General features: G+C 40.8%; 2 protein-coding genes across 4 annotated transcripts; both read left to right on the top strand.

Moving 5' to 3' along the window:
• Nucleotides 1–1,328: 1,328 nt before the first annotated feature.
• On the top strand, nucleotides 1,329–13,670 carry rab11fip5b (RAB11 family interacting protein 5b (class I)). Its single transcript, XM_084951822.1, has 6 exons — nucleotides 1,329–2,446; nucleotides 4,104–4,633; nucleotides 6,213–6,822; nucleotides 7,441–9,924; nucleotides 10,786–10,921; nucleotides 12,365–13,670. The coding sequence occupies exons 1-6, from the start codon at nucleotides 2,067–2,069 to the stop codon at nucleotides 12,623–12,625; spliced, it is 4,401 nt and encodes a 1,466-aa protein (XP_084807948.1). The 5' UTR covers nucleotides 1,329–2,066; the 3' UTR covers nucleotides 12,626–13,670.
• Nucleotides 13,671–14,611: 941 nt separating this feature from the next.
• Nucleotides 14,612–26,816, top strand: sfxn5b (sideroflexin 5b). Of its 3 annotated transcripts, XM_084951890.1 has the most exons (15): nucleotides 14,612–14,905; nucleotides 15,429–15,627; nucleotides 17,104–17,172; nucleotides 19,953–20,030; nucleotides 20,226–20,252; nucleotides 20,361–20,415; nucleotides 20,510–20,535; nucleotides 20,684–20,737; nucleotides 20,949–21,005; nucleotides 21,094–21,159; nucleotides 21,311–21,401; nucleotides 23,003–23,118; nucleotides 23,256–23,341; nucleotides 24,429–24,546; nucleotides 24,799–26,816. In XM_084951890.1, exons 2-15 carry the CDS (start codon nucleotides 15,619–15,621, stop codon nucleotides 24,874–24,876), a joined length of 930 nt encoding a protein of 309 aa, XP_084808016.1. In that variant the 5' UTR covers nucleotides 14,612–14,905; nucleotides 15,429–15,618; the 3' UTR covers nucleotides 24,877–26,816. The 3 variants fall into 3 exon arrangements, with proteins under 3 accessions (XP_084808016.1, XP_084808006.1, XP_084808026.1); XM_084951880.1 differs by lacking the exon at nucleotides 15,429–15,627 and having other exon boundaries at nucleotides 14,613–14,905; XM_084951900.1 differs by lacking the exons at nucleotides 15,429–15,627; nucleotides 20,361–20,415; nucleotides 20,510–20,535; nucleotides 20,684–20,737 and having other exon boundaries at nucleotides 14,615–14,905.
• Nucleotides 26,817–27,673: the final 857 nt, after the last annotated feature.

The following is a 27,673-nucleotide window of genomic DNA, read 5'->3' as shown; positions in this document are numbered from 1 at the left end:
AGACTGTAAAATTTATTAGGCAGGCTGCTTTTTACTTGTTTAAAAAAAAAGACTGAATGAATAATAGAAACACCTGTTACTGTCCCGCTCCTTAAGCTATAACACTACATCATATTTTATATCTTAATTTTATGAATTGGCAGTGTAATTAGCTGTAATATATGTGTAGTAGAAGAAAAGGTGCATAATTCAGATGAGGGATGAAATAGAAGTCTTATAAAATGGAAATGTTTAAACAAGCCACAAACTCCTGTGGGAGATACTACAGAAATACAAAACTTCAGGGACTTCATGAAAATTATTTGGCTGAAAGGGAGTCGCTCTGAAAAAATACAAAAAACAAACAGTACATGTTCACAATAGAGTATTCTTGGTAAGCTTAAAAACATCATCATAGTTAATCTGAAGAAAAAGAGAGGATGATAGGATGTGTTGTGTGCTTGTGCACAGCAAAACCAATGTGTGATTAATTAATAATCTAGGTAGGGAATGAAGGCAGGGTGGGCAGTTAATTTTTCCAAAGTGTCAGGTGAGAATCTAGGGAACCACGTCAGCTGTCATTTACTGTATGGCAGAAATGTCCTTTTAGTCCGTTTAGGTGTTTGCCAGGTGACTTCATATCATCTTATTACACCAGATATATCATAACATTCATGTTTTGTGGACATAAATTAAATTTCTTTGCTGTCAAATTAAAATATGATCCTTTCCTAAGGTGGGGGACGTTGAAGTTCATAAACTTCAGACTTACTCAGCATGGAAGCAAAGAAACAAACAAACAAACAAATATATATGGCACCTCCTTGGACAGTCACTAACATTTGGCTATTGTTAAACAGCCTATATGTTAATATTTAAATCAGTCATTTGTGATTCAATGATTTATTGTAGCTTAAGGGACATGATCACCTAACGTAATATTATATTAACCTTTTTTCTAGACCCAAGTAAGCCAGGTAAACTTCAGCTGCATAAATATGAGAGTATTTCTATAACAATTAAATAATGTAACCGAGATATCAAGGAATCAGTTTGTGGTAAACAGCGCATAAAATTAGAAAGTCTACAGCGTCTGACTTGTGTAAACTGCATGTATGACTGACCTGTCTCTGAAATCCACTAGATGGCGCTGCAGCTCCAGGATAATGTCCTCGAGAAAGGATTTTTTTCCCCCAACTAATATCATTTTTTTATTATTGTTGTTTTTTTTATTTTTGATATTAGGAAGTAGAGCTCTCACAGGAAAAGGAGCTAGCAATATATTTTCATACATTAAAAAATGTTTGATCACTTTTAGGAGTATAAATAGTTAAAATTAAAATACAAATATACGGATCAGTTTTCATTTGCCATTTACAAAACCCGATTAATTTGTGACCTGGAGGCCCATATAACTGGTTTTACATTCAGCTTGCACTCAAATTAGACCTGAAGACTGGTTGGAAACAACAGGCGAAAACACTAAAAGACAAAAAACAGGATGAGCTGCAGAATATTTGGCTTTGACAGAAGGTTCCGCCCAGAAACTTAAGTAAATCCATTTCCCGCATATGAAGCGAAGCTGCTGAAACTGGTCTTTCTGGCTCAAACGCACTGACGTCGGCTCTGAGCAGAGCTTCTGCGTGTCGGTGGATCTGATGAAGCTTTGTTGGGTGTTCCTCTTTAATTCTGCGGCATCTCTCTGGTTGTCTGCGGGCCTGTGGAGGAGGGCGGGCCGTAAACGCTGGGCAGATTTGTGGACTGTAAACTAACTGATGAGACGTGAGCCGAGCATGGATGATTTGAGCACGCAGCTCACCTAACGGGATTTGTATTTATTGAGTTATGGTATTATGCGAAGCTGGAAGTTGAGCAGAAGCCGAGTCTGCTGTCTGAAAAGTGACCTCAGATAAACCCTCGGAGGCTTGGCCGACTTTGGACATTTTCTGCAGAGGTTTTTTTTGCGCAGCGCGGAAACTCCAGCACAGCGTGAAGGGGGATGATCTCCTAATCGACTGATAAAACACGCCACTAAGTAATTTAACGACTGCTGTCGCACACGCAGGGCCCCTTTGTAGCGGTGCAAGATGATGTCACTGATAGATCTGGACGATGATCAGAGATGGGTGCCCACTCATGTGAATGTCACCGTCCTCCGCGCAAAGGGACTGCGAACCAAGGGCAAGCATGGTAGCCGCTACCTCTACACCATCATCCAGGTGGGGAAGGAGAAGTACACCACCGGCCTCGTGGAGAAGGCGGAGGTGCCCGTGTGGAATGAGGAGTGCTGCTTCGAGCTGCTTCCCGGGATCCTAGAGGATGGCGGCCGGAGCGCCTACCCCCCGGGGAGCGGGGACCTGGTCCTCACGGTCATGCACCGAGTGCTTATCGGACTGGATGTGTTTCTCGGTCAAACCATTATACCTCTTGATAAGATATTTCATGATGGAGTGTGTCCAAGAGATGAGTAGGTTGGCTTTTTATTAGTGCAACTTGTATGCCAAACGTGTTGTTGTTGTTTTCAGTTTAGTGCCACAAAGAAGTGATGTGTCTTTTTCTTTTTCTTTTTTTTGTCTGACTATGACACGATTATGTTAAATATGTTTTCAAGGAGAATGATGTGCAACTTTCAAGTCTTCATTAAAAGCATGTAGTTCATGAAAGATCTTGGGAATAGTTTCCATCTCACGCAGTAGTGATTATCAGTCACGTGCAACATTACAGCCCAAAATGCAGCAGCTCCTTCCACGGGAGACTTTAGCAGTGGAATCAAATGTGCTGTTTTTGCAGGATGACGAAGAGGTTAGAAAGCTGCCAAGCCTTTAAAACTCGCTAAACGCTGCCTCTTTGGCCCCCTGTCCCGATACAGAGATACTCCAGCAGCAGTTCCCACAATGCACCGCAGAAATATGAGATGAGATGCAGTTTTCACTGAGATCCATTGTAGCCAGAAGACCTCCATCTTTATCCCACATCATTTCAAAGGAAACATTTTCTCCAACTTGTAGGAGAATAAAAACATGACCTGTAAATAGGTTCCCATTAAAGAAACCCATTAATGCTTATATTCAGGATAAGATAAGAACCAGTTGAAGTAAAAGGCCAAAATATTGGCCAAACAAGACTACAGTTCCTCTAAATGAAGTGTATCGCACTAAGCACATTTATTATAATCAAACCCACTGTCTTGGCTGGCCAAGCTGGAGAAACTCTGCAGGACTTCTGCATCCAGTTGTTGGCTGTCAAGTTGTCACAAAAGCTCCAGTATTATTTTATACTATTATAATGCTTTTTGCAGATTATTAACTCTGGCTTCCTTTTTTAAAACAAAAGCTGTTTATCTTTACTTTTTGGTTTTCAGTAATACAGTTGAAGAAAAGACAACAACAAAATGTTACAGCTGTATGCACGCATGCATTTTCTAAAAAAGACATCCTATTTGATGCTTTGAAATGATTTCATTTCAAAGCATAGTGAGCAGAAGAAGGCTGTGCGTTCTTATCCTTAGTTGTTACCCACCTTCATCTTTATATTCCGTCATTCGAGAGCTCGGCTGTGGCACAGGTGGCATAACTGGATGCATGACATTCATGTGATACTCTTCCACTATTAACACTGAAGAGCAGAATGGAGTAAAACAATACAGCACATCTGGCTTTAATTGTGGCTTCTCCGCCCTCTCGCCTCTCTCTCTCTACGCTCTGTGAAACGCATGCTGGATTCCTGCTGTTAGTTTTGGCTCTGTAACATCTTCTCTGGTCAAGTCACAAGACTTTAGGAGGCATGAACAGAGGAAGGATTTTATTAGTTGACCTCTCATGTTGTCCATGTCTTTTTGTCCATATGTGCATACCAGGTGTAGGTGGGTAGATTTGGAGGAATTTGAGTCGTGATCTGCTGCTCTGAAGCTTACAAAACAGTTTTTCCAAAGCAGTTTGACACAATCCCTGAACCAGTATTTTCAGGTTATGTAATATTTCGAAGGGCTTGCCAAAAGGAAATCGTTGTTTTTGTTTTGTTTTTTTGTTGTTGTTGGTAAAGTTCTGATTTCACCTTTAACCAGATATCGTAACAGTATCCTGCTCACGTGCTGTATTGTATTTCTGTTTCTTTTACTTCTGCAGATGGTTCAAGCTCAACTCGAAGGCAGGAAGAAAGGAGAAGGAACGTGGCCAGCTCCAGATAACAGTTCAGTTCACCCGCAACAACATGACAGCCAGTATGTTCGACCTCACCATGAAGGACAAACCTCGCTCTGCGTTTGGAAAGCTCAAGGATCGTGTCACAGGGAGGAAGAGGGGGGACGTGGAGTCTTCATCAGCCATCGTGCCGGGCCGTTACGCCGCCCTTTCGGGATCCCTGGGGCAGCCATTTGGAGAACAGAGCGTAGGGGTGGTGGAATCGCGTGATGTGGAGGTAGCAGAGGAGAAGAGGAGCAAGATGAAGGATTTCTTCAAAGGCAAGCTGCGGAAGTCGTCTGACACCAGGTCGTGTTCGTCTCTGGCTTCAGAGAGTAGTTTGTCTTCCATGGCCAGTGATAACCTTGGCCCTCCACCCAGTCTGGATCTGCTGTCAGACCCTCCCAGTTCCCCCATCTACACTAGCAAAGTGAGGGTTGACTCTCACTATGGGGAGACAGATTTAGCAAAAAAAGGTAGGCTTTGAAATAGTTCAAGTGCATAACACAGAATTAAAGAAAAAAACCAAACCTTTTTTTCTGTTTTATAGCTGGTTAGCAGCCATGCTACACAAATTCCACCTACTCTAACATCACAAAAAATTGTATTTTTATTGAATAAAAGACAGATGAAAAAAAATCACATTTATATGAAATATACAGCATATTTAGCAAACATGGATTTTCTTTAGATTTGTGTGCAGCGGCTGTACTGATCATGACATGGGAGACATCAGGATCTGACGGGTCTCGACCAAAAATAGTTTTTTTTTGAATGACCTCCATATCTCATCATAGATCTTAGTAATCTTTATCTCCCCTCATAAACGTGGCTGTTTTTTTTGACAAAAAAGCACAAAAAAGGGAACAGACAGTTATCTCTATGGCATCGCTACTTAGAAGCTAAACAGCCCAAAGTTTCCCTGAATAATGGTGCAAATGCAAAACTTAAGATATTTGTTGACTGGCTTCAAAGGCAACTCCAACTATGTACGGACCATCGTCTAGATATGAGTAATGCCCGATATCAGCATATGATTAAATACAAATAAGTATTTGATACATTTTTTGTATTTTTTAGTCTGGATTGTGAAAAACAATCTAGCTGTCATTAAAATGCAACCTTAAAATTAATTGAAAACCTGACTGAATTTTAAATATAACAATTATTTTTAATAAGTGGAAATAGTGCAAATAGTGACCCCCTTAAGTCCAATACCAACTGATGTCACTAAGTGTTGCGTTTCCTCCCTTGAAAGGCTCTGCTGGGCCTTTACTGGAGCTGCCTTTAATCACTGCTGGTTTGTGGGTCTATCTGCATTCAGCTCTGCATTTGTTTATCAAACTGTATTCAAGAAATATTCAATTTCTTTGCCTTGAGAAACTCTTGGGCTCCTGCTCTTCTATCAGCAGTCACATCATCAATAAACAATAGTGACACAGTCCCAGTGGCCAAAATACATGCCTGTTTAACAGGTGATGGTATGCTTCAGATCATGAGTCCTCTCCATATTTTTCTCTGTCCTTGGGGTTTCTTTTCACTCTCTCTGATAGGTTTACTTAAGTTTTTCAACCAAATGATCATTTCCTTCGCATTCATCAATATCTCAATCGAATTCATGATGAGAGTTCCAGTTAAAATTATACCAAATACACGTTCAACACTTGGAATTAACTCTGGATTTCTTATCTGCTCAATTTATGATAAAATAACAAGAGAACAGGCCTCAATCGGTCATGTAACTGCTTGTCAATCAACTGTCCAATTACTTTTAGGCCTCAACTGTATCAGGAAATAAGAAGGCATTTATTACCATTCTGCTTAAATGTTCAGAAATAGTGTGATCTTTGCTGCCCCTAGTGGCAAAAACTCAAACATTACCGCTTTAAACCAAAAAAGAAAGAAAAAAGAACCAAGGATCATCCTCAAAATACAGATTCAGATACATAGCGTTATACAGATACAAAGCTTTGTTTGTCTTCAAATAAAAACAAAGATGTATGAAAGAAGTCCTTATTTAGTTTTATTAACCTGTTTTTCCCATCTTTTCGACAGTGCTCACCAGTCAGCACACCACAAAAGTTCTCACTCACAAGCGCGCCTTCAGCGATGAAGCTAGTAAGATCACAACGGCCTTCCCTCGAGCCAATCCTGCAGTCGAGTCACTCAAGGGACAGACCATGACTCAGTCCCAGTCATCCTTGTGTATAAATGGAAGCCATGTCTATGACTCTGAGCCATCGACCCCAAAGAGCTCTGGAGCGCTCTCGTCCAAACTGGTTCTGCTGGAAAAATGCTCCCCGCTCTCTCGCTCGCTGCAGAATCTCACCAAAAGAAGTGAGGACAAAGCTTCCTTTGCAGAGGGCCGACGCTGGTCCTTTGACAAACTGAAGAAAGAGGAAAAAGAGGAAGAAAAGGATGCTCAGGCATCGTCTACTTCTATTCAAGAAGCTCAGATAGGGGGTTGCCCTGTGCAGGCAGCCGTGCCGACGGTCTCCTCAGCTGCTGAATCAGCTGACAAAGGAAAGAAGCTAAGAAAGACGTTATTTTCTGGAGGGAGGAGTGATTCTCTCCCATCTAAGTCAGAACTCAGCCATGCTGGTTCCACATCAGAGGGGAGGCTCAGAGGCTGGTTTGGCTCTAGTGAATCCCAGAACAAACCAAGGTGAGTTGGGCTCATGTACGACCTCGTGTCTGCGCTTCAGACACTTTGATGATCCAGGCACAACAGAGGCCTGTGTTCAGTTGGGTGTCCTGGGTTCAGCGTTCACTCTTCTGCCTGCTCATTTGAAAATGGAATTGATTTAAATCATAATTTTTTCCATCTTACAACCATGCTGTGTCATCACCTCATGCTATATTTTCCACAAACAGCACTCCTGCATTGCCAGTTTTTCTACCCAGAGTGTGTTTCTTTCTGCGAATGGTTTTGAAAAAGGATGTGACGAATATCATTCCATGTTGATACGAGCTCACCCAACAGAATAGCTGCCAGTGCAGTTGGTGCTTGAATGGCTAAGTGCGATAGTTACTTTTCATTGCTTGATTATTTTGCAGATGTGCTTTGCTTCTTTGTTTTATTTTACGTTACTCTTTCCATAAGTCTGTCATGAACCTTGTGAAGTTTAAAGATTGACGTTAAGCGGGAATATCCCTCTTTTTGTTGAGGAATATCAGCTTGTATTCTGGTTATCTTTTCTGTTTTTGTACGAACAATGTTCCCCATCTGGTTACCTGGCACATCATTAACTAAGAGGACTATTGTGCCCTATTTCCTTCACAGGCTGGAAGTTTCTCCTAAGGTAGAACGCAGCTCAGATGTACCCCCTCCCCTCCCTCCTCGTTCCCCCGTTCCTCCTCAGTGCTCCTCTCCCTCTGCCTCTCTCTCCGGTCATGTCTCACCAAATGACTGCAGTCACATCAATGTCTTCACCCCTTCTTCCTCTCCCTCCTCAACCCCCATCTCCCCTTCCAATCCTTTCCTCCCACGTATGCAGCGCAATCCCTTTTTTGAGGAGCTCATAGCAGGAGAGTTGCAGAAGTCTCCTCCTTTTGAACCTTGCTCCTCTGCTGGCTCATCCCCCTTTCATTACACCACTCTGCCTGCCCAGCCCCACACACCCACTGCTCCTCATGAAGTTAGCGCCACAAATATAGCTTCCATAAAGCGGGAGCGCCCAAGGGCAGTAGCTAGGCAGATATCACTTCCTGCATTATCGCCCAAAGTGGCCTCACCAAATTCTCCTAATCACTCCGCCCCTTGCTCCAGGTCAGAGAGTACAGGAGAATGGGATGACTCATTTGATGCCTTTGCCTCTAGCAGGCTCAATTCCCCAAAAGTTTCTCCTCCCCAAAAAAAGCTGATGACCTGCCCGGCTTCATCTCGTAAACGTAGTTATCCCCTGGCCAATAACAGTAACTATGTACAAGAACTGCAAACATGTAATGAGGAGCCTCCACCTTTGCCTCCAAGGAGACTTTTAAGAACATCAGTGAATGAGATTTATTCTGATGGCTGGCTGCATAGAGGTCAGGAGCTAGCTGTCCATAAAGAAGCCTACCTCCTCTCTCAGACCGGTGTGGCCTCACTACAGCGTGGAAGAGAAGGAGAATGTAAAAGAAACAACATATCTCCTGACCCGCACACAAGCAGCGAGACCAGCGAGTCCCTCAGCCTGAACTCCCAGTCGCACACAAACGTTACTTCTCCGGGGCTTACGCCAGAAGACAAGCTCAAAAAGTTCAAATATGAACCTCTGGAAGATGAGACTGATTGCTGGGGAGGGATGTTGTTCGAGCAAGACTTGTACGGACGTGTGTGTAGAAGAAATTATGGACAATGCAAAGTAAACAGTCATCGTTTATTGCTGAACGCCGAGGAAACTACTGGAATTAAGATCACGTCTAAGAGCTCAGGGCCTAAAATACTTCTTGATAGTGAGATATCTGTTGCAGACCTTTTGAAAATGTCGCCCACTACTCTCTCACATGCAGATGCCAAGGCGCTAGGTATTTCTCCCACTCCAGGAGAAGACATACTGGAAACGAACCTAGCAGAAACTCCATGCACCAACAATAACATCTCTTTCTCGCTAACTTTAGGAGATCTGAACATGAATGTGAATAATACAGACTTTGGTTTTATTGATTCTGATGGGTCTTCGCACTCGGAGGTTGGCGATACTCTGAAAAGTGGGACTTTACAGCAACCGCTTGAAAATTCACAGGTGGCCGTGTACCATTTGGAAACCAAACCTGAGGAAATATTTACTTTGAAGGACACTTACATCCCCGAGATGAATTCTTCATTTGAAATATCTTCCAATAAGTTGTGCAAAGTAGCTCCAGTCAGCCAAGACAATTGCTGTGATTATCGAAATGAACTGAACAGTGTAGCACCGCTTGGTCACTCCAGGGTAAACAGCCGAGAAATGACTGCTTTGATGTCTCAAAATCAGACCTGTGTTTCACCAGCTGCTGAATGCAGAGAAGAAAGAAGAAATGACTATGATGATTTTAACCAGACACAGAAGGACTTTGATGAAAATTGCAATATTCAAGCCAAGATAGGTAAACCTAACCAGCCGGAGTCATTTTCAGGGGTAGTTAGTGCACGTTTTAGACCAAAGGGAGTGTCCCGACAGAGCAGCAGCGACAGCCCAAACAGCCAAAGCAAAAGTGGAGACAGAGAGTTTGAACAGTTTTTATGTCTTGTGCAAAACATTTCAGAAATCAGTGAAGGACCGTCATCATATCAGCCCTCTAAATCAATTCTTTCTTCCTCGTTTGATTTCGATAAACAGGCAGGTTTGCTTGAATGTAGCAACAATAATGAGCAAACGTGTCACAGAGACTCAAACACAACATCGGCTCTATCTTTAAAAGGAAAAACAGCAGCGTGTCTTAAAGAAAACAGCGTTACAGGAAAACCTTCTGAGATCAGTTTTGAAGACCTCCACGCAAAAGTAGCGCCAAACTCGAGAAACCCTTGTGAGGCAAAGATTGGGCAATCTTTGCACGAACCCCCTTTTTCTCCCTCCATCTTGTCTGCACTCTCCCTGTCAGCTGATACACCTGTCTGCTGTCCGTCCATACATCCCTCAAGCATGGGGCCAAGTGCTGGAGCCAGCACTACGCTGGCCGTGGCCCCCTACACCTCCTCCTACTCTACCACCTTCACCACTGACCAGCCCCTGGTCGCTGCACGGCACTCACTTTTGCCTGAGGAGACACAGACAGCTAGCAACCTGCCCCGTCAGGAGAGCAGGTGAGAATCCTCACACTAGGACATCACCTGTGTAGCTATTTACAAGCTGTACTAAATTAGAAGACCTGACAATAGCCATGATTTGCACATATATAACTGGGATGTGTTGTTGTTTTTAACTCTTTGGTTGCTGTGATAGTTTTGTTTCCTGCTGGTCCGGCTTGCTTGTTGTTGAATGCACTTGCATATATAAGTTCTGCCTTCTCATCCAAAGCGATTGGATGATTACTGCTGTATTGCTCTTGGCTTTGCTGCACATTTATGTTATTCATCTCATGTTTCAGTTTGTTGTTTCCTATTGTATTTATTTATTTCTTTATTCTCTTTTTGCTTTTTCACACTTTGCTGTGCCTAAATTTAGCTAGTTTTTCTGCTAAAGAGTAACATATGTAAACAGCACCAAAAAAGTGTGGCTTAATGTGGTAAAATATGCATTTTTCTAACCTTATTCACAAAAGTATTACATTTTTGTACTTTTGTCATGTACAAAAGTAAGGCAGGCAGCCAGAAGCGTCATTGGTGTTGAGCATTAAACATTTATGAGACTCAGAAATCAAAAATGTGTTTTGTGTCCCAGCTGTTTTTGGGGGTGGGGTTCAAATTTTCAGCGGGACTCAATAGAGCTCAAAGAAATTACACTGAAACTCGATCTGGACAGCTGCAGCTTTTCATGCTGTGCTCCAACCTTTATTTTAAATGTTCACATGCTGCATATCTTTCCTTCAAAGAGTGAAGTCTCAGATGTGTTAAACCTCTCTAGGAAATGCCAAGCTATCATTTGACTTGGACTTGGAAAACCATTGAGAAGCAGTTATGCTGAACCGGTGTGGAAATGCTAGTGCTCACCCCTTTGTTTTTCAGGCCTCACCCAGTGAAGCCAATAACCTCTAGCCAATCAGAGAAGAAGGAGGGTCGTTCAGTTCTGGAGAAGCTCAAGTCGACTATTAACCCTGGACGCAGCACTCATCAAGTGACAGCTGAACCTGAGAAGAGTCAGGTACTGCTAAAATACTTTGTAATCTTACTTTGTCCAGTGATGATTATTAATTAAATAAATTCTCTGTCATATTGGGATGAGGAACTCTGGAGCAGCGGTCTCCAACCTTTTTTCCGCCACGGACCGATTAATGTCCGACAATATTTTCCCAGACCGGCCTTTAAGGTGTCGCGGATAAATACAACAAAATAAAACCAGTACAGATACCAAAAAAAAAAAGATTATTCATAACACACGGGAAAAGACCCAGGGAAACCGAATTAAAGATAAAAACGATAAAAAAAAATAATGCTAAAAACTGATAAAACCCCTAAAAACCATAAATTTCACACCTGAGCCTCAACTCTCGCGGCCCGGTACCAAACAGCTCACGGACCTGTACTGGTCCGTGGCCCTGGGGTTGGGGACCGCTGCTCTAGACTGTTTGAATAACACATCAGGGCAACACAGGAACAGTGCACCAGCTGCTTCCTAACACCCCCCTGTTAAACTGAAATCGCCTTCAACACTAGGAGAGAAATACTGATCCTATTACGCCTTCTAGGTGTGGCATAATTCTTTGACCTAGATAAGCATTTCACTTGAAGACAAGTGTGGAATTAATTTCATATCTGTAACTACTTACACGAGCATATTATTTGTTTCTGCAGGAGAGCTTTTCTCTTTTACATTTCTGCATCCTGTTTAAGTAAATATGAAATGTTTCAAACTGCAGAGGAGTTAAAATCACAGTTGTACTCAAGCATTTCTCGCATCGGTGAAACTTAACTAGCAAATCAGCAATATTATTTTTTCTTTTTTAATATAACACTGGATAATGTCACACCATGTGTGGTCAGTTGTTGGTCAGAACTTGGCTCATAACAGTTACATTAGTTTCTAATTCACCATTTCAATTTTCAAAACACTGCACGAGTCTGACTTTGTGCAAACAGTGGAAGAATTAAGTCATTAACCTGCCATAGTAAATCACAGAAAGCCATTAGGTTTGGGACTGTTTAACGCTTCCATGAGCATTTATTGGCACCAGCAGTGCACATGGTGCTAATAACTGCACTGCAGAACTGTTGTGATGACCTCATTGTTTCCTGTGACTCATGTCATTTTTTTAAACCACCTGCAAATCAAAATGTCCCCATTTTAACTTTTTAACACAGGGATATGTCAATCATCAATCGTTTCAATCACATTTGGCACAGAAAGAATAGTTCGACTTTCTTTCTGAGATGCTTAGAGAGCGCTGCCTGGAAATGTTTAGGTTAACGTAAACACAGTGAATCGAGTTCAGACTCTGACTTTCACTCTTTATGCTAAGCTAAGGTAAACACATTTGCTGTCACGCCCAGAAAGAATGTGAATTAATATAGTTATTTCCTCTAAATATGATTGTTTACAGGTATTTTTCACATATGAAACCTTATTTTCCTTTGACCTGTCTTGCAGGAGTTGATGGTGGACAGGTCAGCCCAGTACCAGCACCTGACTAACATGGAGCTGATCTCCTTGCTGCTGCAGCAGGAGATGGACATGCAGAAGCAGCAAGCAGCCTCAGAGCAGCAGGAGGCGCAGCTGGAGAAATGTGAGGCCGAGCTGAAGAAGGTCAAGTCACAGGTTCGAGACCTGGAGGACTACATTGATAATCTGTTACTGCGGATCATGGAGCAGACGCCAACGCTGCTCCAAGTGCGTGCTAGGCACAAGTGAGGACAGTGCTAGTGTGTGATTGGTGTTTTTCAGGCCTCTAGGATATTGCATTATTGAAAGTTGTTATTTATGGATGAGATTATGTAACTGTTCTGGAGGCAGATCTCCACCAAATCCGATCTCACAAACATCCAGGTCTTCTCACTGCTAATACTGCCCTGTTGATGTAGACACGATATTACCCAACATGCATGCTGGTTACTATCCCAATTTGGTACAAACAGAAAGCAGACAAAGCAGAAAAAAAAGCTTTTATCAAAGCAGAAGCAAAAAATTCTTTTACTCATGCTTATGCATTAATGTAGTCAGCTGTTGTCAATTTAATCTTAAAGTCACTGCTTTCACATGTGCTTAAAATAAAAAAAATAGGATACAGAAAAAAAATCCTGGAAATGTTTTTGATGTGCTCTGGTCAAATATGATGTTAGCTTAAGTAACACTTTAAAAAATGTAGGATTTACAGCCAAAATTACATTTTGACACAAGGCTGTTTTAGCAGTCCCGTGAAATGATGAATCCACAGAGGTTAACTTGAGCTAACACCATATTTTTAGATTGTATTTAAGAATAAAGGTTGTAGCAACACATAAACTGCTGCTTTGCAAAGTGGATTATATTAAAAAAAAAAAAAAATACTGTTTCTGCATTAACATTGCTGTATGATGACCAAAAAACAAAACAGCATTTATGTTTGTGTCAGAAAAGACTGAAGAGGATAAAGACTTACAGTTTGCATTTGCAATAAAATACTCTGTTTCTTCAGTGCTCTCCCCCTCTCCTGGAATTTTACAGGCTAAAATAATCAGAATGTTTTAATATATTTTTAAGCTTTTGTTGTCTGTTTATGTTGAAATTATAACATTTTACTGTAGGGATAACAGAGTAAACATTCAGTAAATAAGAGTATTATAAGTTATTTCTATCAAATAAAGTTTGTCATAATAACATCATACCTAATGCCACTCTAGTGTGACTGTAGCTACTTGCAATGCTTTACATGACCGCAGTACTGTAATATAATAAAATAAAGTGCACATGAGCCGAACCTTCCACACTACTTATGTTGTTTTTGCTACTGATCAAACTGCAGTAGGCCTGCAGAGTGACTAATCAATGCCGTCCTGCAAACTGTGCTGTATGTGATAAGTCATGCAGCAATGCTTTTTTTCTCCGCTAGAGAGCACTCCTGACTTTACAGCTTTGGTGGAAACCTGCTGGTTCAGCAGGGACCTCTGCTCTGCAACGTTTGAATTTGCAACTTCATTAGAAAATTGCATCCATGACTCCACAGACCAGGCAAACACATCCCTTTGCAGGAGTGACGACGTAATTGTCCTTCTGGAAGTGTTGGTTTCAGGTGGCTGGATTATAGTAAAATAAGAAAGCAAAGACTTTATCAGGTTTGGCACAATTCCCGTTTAGAAGGAACAGTCTGTACACACAGAAAGGGGCTCACAAAATTTAGCAGATAAAATGTAATTGCAGTCAGAGAAGGGGTATCCTTATCTTTTCCTTATGTAATAGTAGAAGATAGCATTTAAAATCTTATTTTATGGGGGGAAGCTATGTGATGCATATTAACAGTGTTCATAATTAAGTAACCCCTAATCCTAAACATTATAGGGAAAAATGAATGCTTTGAAAGTCACGCTGGAAGTGTCATTTATCCGAATTTATCATGCACATTTCGCTTCATATGCCACAGTTGGCTTATTTATTATTTTTTCTCAGTTTCCTCTTATTTTTCTTCATATGTATCAGCGTTATAAGAGGAGAAAAAACAAAATCTCTTGTATTTTTCTTGATGTTATGAGATGGAAGTAATTTCCTAAGCGGCAGTGTCCAATGCAGTGACCGATAACATAGATTGTCGCTGCTGGTTCTTTATTAAGTCGCTCCAGGCCGATCATTACTCCTTGCAGACATCAGGCCACGCCCCCTCACATTATGAGTAATTGGGTCTATCTGACACCTATGGTGGCATCAGCAGTTATCTCTCCCCAAGATCAATCCGAACAGTTATGCAATAGCGTTCACCTAATCGATTATTTGGGATGTGTAGTCATGCGCTTCAACTTTGCCAGCGTTAAAGCAAATGAGAAAACTACATCTCCCGTCAGGCTTAGCGGCACATTGCTTCACTAGTTACACATTGAATGTAGTTCGCTGTACTTGGAAATCCGTTCATGATTCAGTTCATTAATAAATAAATAGTTGAGTGTCATGGCGGAATCCGCAGCGTGTCCTGCATTCCAGCTCGGGAGACCCCGATACGACCAGGTAAGCACCCCCTCTATCCTCCGCTAACCATCCGTTAATGGGATTTTGTTTTCAGGCTTTTCGGTGGAAAACAGCTCCATCCTCCGCCCTGCAGCCGCTCCGTTCCGGATGCTGAGGCAGTTTGTGGGCACAAAGTTGGCTTTGATTTGTGATCCGATTCTTCGTTGCCTTTATTTAAACCGCAGTAACTTCCAGCTGCTAGTGAACTTGGTTGAGATGGATGAGTTTTGACTTTATTGCAGTTTTTGTAGTGGAAATGATTTCTCGTCGGCAGTGCCATATCAGTGTTTTATGAGATTCCACGCCTCTTCGACGCACGGTTATATCACTGTTCGGATCTGCAGTCAACACACTGAGAGCTCGCCGTCGGTCGTTTTCTCTCAAATCTTCACGATAATTGGCTGTCTGAGTTTGGCTTTTCCTATTTTCACTTTTAATCTAGGCTTCAAAATCTGTTGGAACATCTTGTACAATAATCCAGTCCAATCAAACTTTTTTTTTTTTTTTTTTTTTTTACCCCCAGGATGCTTCCTGCAGACTGCTGTTGCTCCCACTTTGTTTGAGGTTACTGGACTTCCACGAATGTCTGAAGCTCATTACTGCCCGCCCCCGCCCCCCAAAAAAGAAAACCCCTGCAAAAATGATCACAAAAAGATATAAAGCAGCAAGTAAGAGTTACAAAAGGATAAGGAAGGGATGCAGCATTACGCAAAATGACTACGGTGAGATGTAAAACAACACAAAGAGACGCAAGATGACGTCAAAGAGACAAAAAGACCAAAAGAGACACAAATTAATGTTGTCTCTCGCAATCTGTCTCTCTTGATCTAATTTAGGAGGATTGAAGCACTGTATGCATGAGTGTGCCTCCGGATCTGTTTCATAATTCATTCATGGACACACCAGTTAGTACAGGATATTGCATTGTTCACAGACTGCCCAAGTGACAGCTTATTAACAGTCTTTGTCTCAGGATATTTATCATTTTTTTTAACTGATTACCATCACGAAGGCTCCCCAGCTCGGCCCCACGATTAGTTTTTTATTGCTCTTTTCCTTCTGATCCTCACAAAGACGTTCATTTTTCATCAGTAACCTGCAGTTCATGTTGGGTTGTTCAAGGTGCTGCAATACTTTTAGTTCTTTGCATCAAAGCATTAAAAATTAGGGCAGTCCTTGAATCAGCATGAATCTTGTTTGGTTTGTCTGTGCTCTGTGCCGCGCTCCATCTCTGCTAGCCTTGTTGTGTGTTCTCCAGGGAGCTGAAACTCATGCATAATTAACGCGGGCTCCTCACACAGATCCTCCCTTCGCCCCACTCTTACAAAACAGCACTGCAGCACATATGGCCTGTCAGAGGAGGAGACATGCGATGAGGGAACGAGGCATTGACAGAAAACCCAGAGCAGTGATACGGATAGATTTATACACCTACGGTCTTTATGAGGACAGAAGGTTGTTTCCAGTCATTTCAATTTGAAACTGGTGCTAGAGAGGTAATGAAAATAGAGACTTGTCAGTTCCACTGTCATTCTGCTGTGTTCCCCTCCCTTCATGTCTGATAAATGTCTCTGACGGATTCTGATTGAAGCTGCCATGTTTTCACCCGTCTGGTTTGCCAAAGAGACTCTTGGCACAGGCTCCTATTGGGCCTTTTCAGATTGCTGGCACACATACTTAGCAATTGGCATGCTGATGTAGAGACAGTGAAGGGAACAGAAAACAGGCGCTTGACCAGCAGCTTCAAGTCTCACTTGGGAGGAACTTTTACTGGAATAAATGTGCAGATTGCTGGTGCATTTCCCCCAAACTTTAATCTTAAAATACATAATTTGCTTTTACATCTCAGCATTATTTCCTTCCATATGATTATAAGAAAACTGCTACACAAAGAAGTTGTGAATTACATTTTGAAGTAGATTAACGTGATCATGTGTATTCATTTCAGTGTTTCTCAACCTTGGTTTTGACCTTGCAAATATTCTTCCGTCAATATAAAACAACAGGATGCAGACATGTGATGTTATAAACACATAAATGGTGTGAAGCTATTACTGACTCAGTGTAACTGCGAGGCAGATAAAACAGTGTTTTTTATGACCATGAACAAGTCAAATGGAATTGGTTCTGTGTATTTGAGTGAAAACATGTTTTCTTGCTATTTTTAAGGATTAACTCTGTCATGCTGTCTTTCCCAGGGTTCGTTCTTTGGTCGACTGAGACACTTTGTAGACATCATTGACCCGAGCACTCTGTTTGTCTCAGAGGTAACGTTTTCTCTAAAACATCTAGATGTACAGACAGGTGTCAAACTAAAGGAAAAACACAACAAAGTCTCTTTGTAAGATGTTCAGCCATCTCGGACTGCCAGAACTGCTTCAGTGCAACTCGGCACTGAGTCTCTAGTAGTGAATCTCCTTTGTATGTTCAACTGCGTTGAGAGCGGATGATGGTGAAGATCATGTCATACGATTCACATCATTTTCGTACCCATCAGCCAATTCAGGGTAGACTTGCAGTCAAGACCGCCTAAACCAAGACCAAGGCTACGTTCACACTGCAGGTCTTAATGCTCAATTCCGATTTTTTGATCAAATCCGATTTTTTTGTCTGCTTGTTCACACTAGAGATAAAATGTGACAGCAAACGCGCTCTAGTGTGAACGCTCAAAGCGGCCCGCATGCGCAAAAGAAGATGTCACACACAACACGCTCTGTTTAGACCCAGAGCAAACAGTATGGTTTGACTGATGGCCCTTAATATAAAGACTTCGGACTTTACGTTTCCCAATTTTTGCTTTAAGTTATTTTGTTATTTACATAATAATGTAGATAACCTAATAATTATCCTTATTGCTGTTTTAGAGGAGCGGTGCTTCAAAGGATAGTTGCAGATTTCTGTCAGAATCTGAAGATTATACAGTACAAATAAAATGTTGTCTTCCCAACAGTTTCATTGACATCTACACTGGATGGCCAGGAAGCGTTCACGATGTCTTCTCCGGAGCTGATAATTGGCGTCTGTCTTGTGTCAGTGACGTAAAAGACGGATTTAATGCGACATGACCGTTCAAACAGCAGTCGCTTTCTAAAACATCGGATATGTATCGGATTCAGTACCACATACGAAAGTGACCCAGATCGGATTTGAAAATATCGGATTTGTGCCGTTCACACTGTCATACTGTGAGGGACCAAGCAGCCAAAGCAAAGAGGACACAGGCAAAAAAATATCTTCAAAAAGGGTTTTCTTTATTTTAACCCTCAAAAAGTCCAAAATTAACAAAATTCAAAAACATACTTAGCAGGCCCATAAAAGAGGTCAACTAAATATAACTCTACAAAAAAGAATTTCCAGAAACTTAAACAAAACAAAGTGAGACACACCTTAACTCACAAACTGACCTAATTACAAAGACACATGAGGGTAGCTTTTATAATGATTTGGCCAAACCATTTGAACACAATAGGGGGGAAAAACAAAAACACACACTAATATTAACTAAGCACAGAATAACCTAACTAAACCTAAAACACCCCTGCTCCTGGTAAGCCCATGGTTAGTCCTGCTGAGCAGGCATTTTGTTCCCAGAGTCCTCAGCCACGCCTTTTGCCCAGACAGGAAACAGCCACCGCCCAAACCAAGGTAACTCAAAGAAAGAGAAACATAATTAATATAACAAAACATTTTAGAAAAACCATACAATGTTACTATGTGCGCGCCTCATAATACCAGTGTTAGGTTTAACCAAATGATTAATGAAGAAAACTGCAAAGCAAATTAATAAAGTAAAAAATGGATTAATTTACCCCTGTGTGGCTGATGCCATCACACATACCATGATCGGATATGGGTCGCATAGGGTCAAAAAAATCGTATTTGATGCGCTTTCGCCTGCAGTGTGAACGTAGCCCAGGACAATACCAAGACCAGAGGGTATCGAGACCAAGATCATTTTCACATAATGATATTATCCTATATCCTCGCATGTGATTGGCCACAATATGGAGGGATTGGAGCATAGCTGAGCCACTGTGTGAGCAGCGAAAGGAAATTACGTGAGAAGCTGGCTCTCGCTCAATGGGAGTCGACTCTTCTGATTCACTACAAAGCACTCTCTAAGCACGGCTCTTAGAGCTGATGCTTTTGTGCATGACACATTATCGAACGTTACGTTGTGCGTCATGGATACTGTTGACTCCAAATCTCCCGACCACTATGTCGATCTGAGACAGCAAGACCAAGACAGCGAGACCAAGACAAAACCGAGGGATCCGAGACCAAGACAAGACCGAGACCAAAGTCCGTCAAGACCAAGACAAGACCAAGACCACTTAAAAGTAGTCTCGAGACCAAGACCGGTCTCGAGACATCCAACTCTAATTCAGGGACCCCTCGTGTTCTTTGGATGGTGACACTGATATCCTGAGACACCACTCCCATGAGGACAGAAACATTTTATTAGAGGATAAAGTTGAACATGGGACAAGTGGATTTAAACCATTCCAGGAAAATCCCCCTTCCACCAGGTCCCCTCACTGTGTGGGCAAGGGGCTCAGGGTTTTTCTGCAATTTTTCACCCTCAGTTTGTACAATGAATAAAACTCCATATATTTGTATCTGTGTGCCATATTTCACAGTGATATTCCTGATTCATCAAAACATTTTGTATTTGAACATCTTAAAAGGTGTCACAGTAGAGTAATTGCTTGACTTCTTCAAGAAAAAAAACTCAATTATTCAACTATCAACTTGCTAAACAAACATTTGCACATGATGGCTAGGTTTCTTATAACTCTACAACAAATAATTGTTAAAATGCCAAATTAATTACAAGGTAAAGCGTTTTTTTGCAGTCTTAAATATTTTCCTGTCAAATGCAAAGTGATGTTCAAGTGTATTTATAGATGGAAAGGTGCTGTATTGTGGATAAATTTGTGTATATATGTTAAGTTAAGGTATAGCTCCGCAGTAATACAGAATTCTATATTCTACAAAATCTTGTTCCTGCAAAAGGATAATTTAATTCTTGTTCCAATTTTGACAGAAACGGCTAAAAGAATGCATCAAACTCCTCGATGACTACAAACATGGCTCACTTCCACCTGGAGTGTCTGACGTTCAGGTGAATGTTACGACATAATATTACACAATCTGTTCCTGAGAGAAATCACAACATCCTAGCTACAGCAAAATGCACATTTTCACAATATAGAAAATGCAAACTCAACAACATCTTCCATCCATTTAAGGAAAATTATAATAATACTTAATATTTAATTATAGTTCTTTTGTTTTATTGCATTGCTCACATGTTCAGCTGTGGGAAGCACAGAAGATCAAACAGGTAAGTATTATATCGGACGTAAGTCGGCCCACGTTTACTGCCCTTTCATACATTCAAGTCTCTGGGCTGCTGGCGGCATGAGGAAGCTTTCATGCTCTCTGCACGCAGGCCATCATTCATCCTGACACAGGAGAGAAGATCTTCATGCCATTTCGAATGTCAGGTACGGCCTCAGATGAAGATCTTTGCTGAACTTGTTTGAGTTGATCCATTGTATCATCATTGTCTACACTGAAAATCATGTTTTCACTGTGCAGGTTATGTACCATTTGGAACACCAATTGTAAGTCACATATGAAAGCCATGCATTTCATAGAACTGTACTTAGATGTGCAGATGTCCATGAACACGGTCAAATTTGGGGACAGATGAAAGGAGATTTTGAACTTATTTTGTCCAAAAATAAGCTCCTATTCCCTGATTTCATCTAGGTCATTGGCCTTCTTCTCCCAAATCAGACTGTGGTGTCTACCATTATATGGCAGGTACTGTAAATAACATGCTTATTGTAAATCATTGCATTTATTGTCCATTTTGAACATCCGGTAAGTGCACTTTTACTGGGTACATGCAAAGCTTTACCACCTGTTATACACTGGGACATTGTAAAATAAATTGCTGCTGCTCTGTTTAACACTACTCGCTCAGCCTTTAAACCTGGCTCTTCCCTCATGTCCTCCCTTCCTTTTTCTTCAGTGGTTGAACCAGAGTCACAATGCCTGTGTGAACTATGCGAATCGTAATGCGACAAAGGTAAAAATGCAAATAAATACAAACTAAACTAAAAAAATGCAAAAAAAACAACTATACAAATGTTGTGAGGCTGTTTGTTTTTCTTCAGCCTACACCAACATCCAAGTTTATTCAAGGCTACGCAGGAGCTGTGACGAGTGCTGTATCTATTGCAGTGAGTGGGTTTGAGATTAATACAGTTTATCTTGTGGAATAACTTTTATCATGTTGCAGATGTTTAACTGCAGCATTGTGGAGCTGTATAAAAAGCTGGTTTTACTTGGATTTACCTGAGCTTTAACAGATATTTATTTCATATTTTATAGGTGGGACTGAATGTGCTGATTCAGAAGGCCAATAAATTGAGTCCTGCCACCAGAATGATAATACAGAGACTTGTCCCCTTTCCAGCTGTAGGTAGGTTTTCAAAGGAGCCTTTGTTATGATGAGGGTGGGTTTCATGTGGCCGTCTGCTGGTTGATGTTATATCTTGTTTGAAAATGATTTCAGAGTTTTGTAATTGCACTAGGATATTTTATGTATTCCTTTTATTATTGAACTTGTTATTCTCATGAACATCAGCAGTTCTACAGATTAATCCAAGACATGCCTCTCTTTTCTTCTTCTTTGTCAGCTTCATGTCTGACTGAACACCCTGGTACTTTGTACAAATTGGTTAACATCAGTTCAACATTTTAATATCAGTTCATGTTTAATTTTTGTATGTTTCCTGAATGTTTCTAGCTCTGAATAAAGCTGTATGGGAAAGGTTTCTCATATCTAAAGGACCAAAAAGTGCTGCATTAATTCATTTTATATCCTAGAATATTAGCTAGAAACTAACAATCACACTACCCGCTACAAGCAAGCACTTGACAACAGTGGGAACGAAAAACCCTCCTTTTAACAGAAAGAAACCAGATTCAGGGAGGGGCAGCCATCCGCCATGATTGATGAAGAAACAGTGCATCATTAGAAGCTCCCGGCAACCGAACATTTTTTCAGTATAACTAAAGGATGGTGAAGGGTCATCTACACGAGTATGAACTGTAAGCTTTATCAAAAATGCACATTTTAGGTGTAATCTTAGGCTTGTCTGTCTCCTGACTCTAAATTTCTTTCAAATTTAGAGTCAGGAGAGTCAGCCCCTAAATTTGGGGCTGGCTCCATAGCAGAGAGACCTGATAGCTGAAGGTTGTATCTGATATTCTGCTTTTGATAATGCTGGGAACCACTCTGTACATTCTCTCAATTCTATTCTTATAATTTAACCAATCCGGAAAAAGTAACCGGAAATACATAAGAGGAATGAACAGTGCTGAATAGGCCAATCACAATAGGTGCAAGCTGCATCAACCTGAAATGTAGTTACATTTCCAAGGAAGTGCAGGTTGGGTTATGCCGTAGGTGTGGGGTTTCAAAGAGGTTTGCAGTTATGACATGCCAATGGTGTAGATTTCCCACTGAAGCATAAATCCCTAGTAAACCTTCAGTCACAGAGCGATGCTCTGTTAGGATAATACGGTACTATGTGGTCTTTAAGATAAGATGGAGGCTGATTATGTCTTTTATGAGAATTCAATTCTGATAACACGGAGCCAGTGAAGAGAAACTGAAAATGAAGAAATGTGATTTCTCTTTCTAGTTTTAGTTAGTGCTCTCGCTGCAGTGTTCTGGATCAAGTGAAAGCTTTTCAGGGACATTTAAAGTGACCTAATAATGCATTACAATAGTCATGCCTGGAATTGATAAGTGCATGATCTTTTCAGCATCTTCATCACTCTGAGACAGGATTTCAGAGTGATGGTAATGGAGAAAGTAATTTTAGTGTCCTGGTTTGGGCTAAGTTCACTGGTAAAGAATTTCTTTTGTTGTTTGAACAGCCACAGTGTTGTGTGTTGTGGCTGCACAGACTACAGTCACAACTTCTGTGGCTGCAGTCGTTGTTTGTCAGTCTCTGCACAGATTCTGGTTAAAATGCATTATAATTTCTGAGCTGTCTCCCTCTCCCTTTCCAGCTAGTGCAAACATCTGTAACGTGGGCCTGATGAGACACAATGAGCTGTCCGAGGGTATCGATGTGCTTGACAACAACGGGAACGTTGTGGGATCCTCCAGAATTGCTGCAAGACATGTGAGGGCTCTTTTTCATTTTTGCATGCATGATTCTCGTTTGAAATGCCATCTGATTTCATGAAAAATAAACAAATAAATAAATAAATAAACTCAGTGTTTGAAATGGAGCATGTGCACAATGTTCTCTATCCCCAGGCAATCATGGAAACTGCCTTTACACGTGTGGTCCTCCCAATGCCAATCTTTGTCCTGCCCCCCATCATTATGTCCTACCTCGAGAGGTTTGTGCAGAAATACATTGCTAAGATTTTTTTCCTGTTAGGGTTAGGGTTGCAACTAGTGACTTACTTTTGTTGTTGTTAGTTGTTGTTGCTTTTTCTTTGATGAAAGATCACCAGTTGGTCTAGAAAAGTACATAAAGCTGCTACCAAAAGTTCCTAGAGAGATGTGGCACAGTTAAAACAGTAACAGCACAAACCTCAAACATGTAAAATGATCAGAATGTAAGATATAATGCAGTAAGTTTTCCAACAAAACAAATCAAACAAAAAAGAAAAGCAAATGAAAAGAAACAAATGTATTAATATAGAATAATTACGTTTATGAATGCTGTTGTGGGTAATGATGCTTTTTATTCAACCTATAATACAAGAAAATGCAGTGACCACCCATTTAGTCAAAACTGAAGTAACACTATTACTTAAGTATGACTGTGACTAAATCAAATCATGGCAAAAGAACAGTTGAAGCCTAAGTTAGCCTTTTAATTAAAGTACAATTTAATAATCTGGCAGATGCAGGGCTTTGTATTATCAGCTTTGATGTTTTTGCCTCCTGATGGTTATCCAAAGTCAGACTCTAACACAATCAGCAATCAATAAATCTATTACAGTAGTTTCCTTTGTGTCATTGTGCAGCAAACTGGGACTGCTTTACCATTGCTTTAATTGTGCTCGTTTTTTAGTATTGTCTGCTTGAATTTGTTCTAAAAATGCACCACAAATACTACAAGTACTACTTTGTGTGTACTGAACCAAAGCTGACATGTGTTGTGCCCCAAAGTGTTTACTAAACTATTCATTCAGTCATAGGTCACAAGAGTAAAAGACAGACAATATAAGAACAAATAGAAAACTAAAGCAGATTTTTTGCCTGTAAAGAAGAATCTGCAGTCAGATTTATGATATTCTCTCTCTCACACACACATAAATCTCACACCCTCCAATCGTGCAGAAATAGCTCCCCTAAATCTGCACATGATGTTTTTCTCCAGATCCAAAAATAACTCATAGCTTTGCAGGAGTCATCTGGGATCGATCAACACAGCACGCTCACGTTTCTTTTTTATCTCTGCCTTGACTTGTGTAGGCTGCGATTTCTGCAGAGCAACCGCAGGCTGTTGCTGCCCATCCACAGCGTTGTGTGCCTGGTTACCTTTGGCCTCTCCTTACCCGTGGCCATCAGTCTGTTCCCCCAGATGTCTCAGGTACAGTACATACGCTGTTAGACGGGCTGCTGCCTTCAAGGCCAGATGGCACAGGGAGCAGCTGTGCAAAAATTCAAATTACATGTACATAGCTTGACATGCAGAGCCCCGACCCACATCCTTTTATTCCAGCGTCTAATTAAAAATCTAAATGACTTTCAAGGCTAAAGGAAGGAGAGAAGAGCTAAATTCTTACATTTGGTTTCGTGGTTTTTGTTTTGCTTTCTTTCACTCTCTTTTTTTTGTTGGCAGATCGAGGTGTCTTGCCTTGAGCCGGAGATTGCCATGGCAACAGATTGCAAGGTGGTGACCTACAACAAAGGTTTATGATGGATGGTGGTGGAGTGGGAGAGGAGAGCAAAGGGAGCCAGGAGGAAAATGAGGCTGCAGTGTGAATAGCTGTCAGGGAATTTCAGCTGTAGGGTTCCTCCTGTCGACAGGTTTGGGAACTATGTGCTGCATTTTTATCACAGGAAAGACTGCTTTTTAAACTGGTTTATGCATTTATCAAGATCCCAGCAGTTACTAAATCATAGTTTTCTGAGAGGTTTTTTATTCTGTCGTCTCCTTTTTAAGAGCTCTTTGTATAGAAATGCTGATTTATTCACTGTAAAGTCAGATTTAGCATCAGTTCATTATTTAATGCTGTATAAATAAGTGTTCCCTACAGATATGCTATTCTTTGTTGGTCTGACCGAGTACAGTTCTTCTCACTGCATCATCTCTAACTTTGTCTGTCTGTGACTGGGGGACTGTGTATGCTGTGCAGAGCCAGTTTGTTTGAGCTTTTTGGTTTGAAACTGCTGCAAATGAACCAAAACAGTAAAAATATTCCTTCACTCTGTTTTGAATCTTGGGACAAACATTTGTAAAATATATTGAAAGCAAATGCAGTATTGATTATATGAGAGGAAATCAGCCCAAGGAGAGATGAACATGTATAAGCTTATGAATCCAAAAATCGTTGGACAAACAGCGACGTGTATGTCCAAAGACTGCTGTTAAGCACTGTTCTGTGTACTGCTATTAAGCTGTAGCCACTTAATAGCTGTACAAAGACCAGTGTGCACAATTTCCACAGCCATTAATAAAGAAGAGCACACAGGTACCTAACTTCTTTAGTGGTGCATGCATGCATAAAGAGCAGCACCATAATCCAATAAAGTTAAAAAAGTTAAAGAAATGTTGCAGATGAAAGGTTTTCCCTGCCTGAAAGGAGGAATTAGATTTATTTCTAAAAAAGGAACCTTAATTTAAGTTGAGTGATGTTTATTCACAGTCCATTGTCCTGAGTTGCTTGCGCTGTGATCAGATTTTAGTTAGATTTTTAAGAGATTTGCTGCAGCAACCTCCTAATTACAGCCCTCATATGGGAAACACAGTTCTCACAGTGCCCATACTGAGCCACATATATTTAAAAAAAATTCTTATTGTTTACTGACAGTAAGGAAGAGGTTTTAGTAGTTCCAGAATATGGCCATGCAGAATAAGTATTTTATATTGGATAAGACAAAACCCGATAGCTACCAATATATTAGGATCATTATGAGTCTCTTAATATAAAAATTTATTTATTTTTCCTTGTACTGGCTACTATCCATATGCAGACTCTGTGGAGGTAGAGGCAAATATAAAATAAAACTACAAGTAGTAAGTATTTTTCATCAGGTCGTTAAAAACATAAATCTACTGTATTGTGGCTGTGACATGTTGTGAGTGAGATGAAAACATCTTTTGAACTGCAGTTTCTTGATATGTATTGTTTGGTTTTAACTATCAGCTGATAATAATCTGATTATGGAGATGGAAAGGAGTCAGCTGCATGCAAACTAAGTTGTTCAATGAGACTCACTCGGACGAGGGAAACTTTCACTATGAAACAATGTAAAAACATGAAGCCCCTGTTAAGTAGCTGCACTCTAGATGTCTTATTATAGATGTTTATACAAGTTTTAAACTGGCAGTTGATACATGCCAGTGATTTTAACCCACACAATGTGAAAGAACTCCTAAAACATGGCATTACATTTTCTTGTATGAAGGTCATTTTGCTCCATTACTGACTGTTGTCAAGTTACTGTTTTATTATTAAAGAATTGCTTCTTTTGTACACAATTTGAAATAGAACCATAACATATACTACACAACTGACTGTTTTTAATTCTTTGTGTAAAACTTCCACTGATACTATTGCAAATGTTTGCTAGTCAAACAATGTAAACCTGATATTATTTTACTATATAGCCTGTAATAAATACTCTTTTACTGTATGTAAAGTGTCTGCACTCTTTACTTCATGTTGCTATAGGATGCTTTTCCACCCTTTACAGTAAGGCTTCTGTATTATGTTGGTTTCCCTGGAGAAAAAGTAATTGGCTCTCTTGTTATAATATGAATTAACTCTGATTAACCATAACTTTTTGGAAACCTGAGTTCAGTTTCACTAGCTGTACCCCAGCCTGATTACTGCCTGTTGAAGCAAGAAATCACTTAAATAGAACCTGTCTGACTAAGTGCAGTAGGCTAAAAGATCTCAAAAAGACATCATGCCACAATCTAAAGAAACTCAAGAACGGATGTGAAATACATTAATTTGCATTTGTCCGTCTGGAAAGGGTTACACAGCCATTTCTAAAGCTTTGGGACTCCAGCAAACCACGGTGAGAGTCATTATATATACATAAAGAAAAGTTGGCATAGTGGTGGACCTTCCCAGGAGGGCCAACCGACCAGAATTACCCAACGACGGGCGCTTTCCCGCGTCAACGAGGGTCCCACTATGAGATCTTGCCTCACTCTATCATGTAATCTATTGGGGTCACCTGAAGCAAGAGGCACGTGGGGGTTAAGGTTCCTGGGAAGGGATCCTAAGACTGCATTGTAGGTGGCAAACGGTGCTGCAAGCCATCCCCTCTGTTCAACATGGCCTTTTGCAGTGGACATAGATGGTTTCTTTCACTCCTCTTTCAAACCATCTGTCTTCTCAGTCCAAAACGTGGTAACTGGCAAGTGAGGAACGAGCCTGTCACTGGGGAAAGTACCACAGCTGTGGAAGACCTCCTGCGTGGTACCAGTACCAAAGACCTCCCATCCCAAGGACGCAAGCAGCTACAGTCTGGTAGCTCTG

The sequence above is a fragment of the Perissodus microlepis genome, chromosome 2 (assembly GCF_051167445.1).
Source record: "Perissodus microlepis isolate ML-2025 ecotype Zambia chromosome 2, ASM5116744v1, whole genome shotgun sequence".
In the NCBI taxonomy this organism is placed as follows: domain Eukaryota; kingdom Metazoa; phylum Chordata; class Actinopteri; order Cichliformes; family Cichlidae; genus Perissodus; species Perissodus microlepis.
The sequence above is the reverse complement of the archived record's forward strand: the minus strand, read 5'-3'. Positions and strand labels throughout refer to the sequence as shown.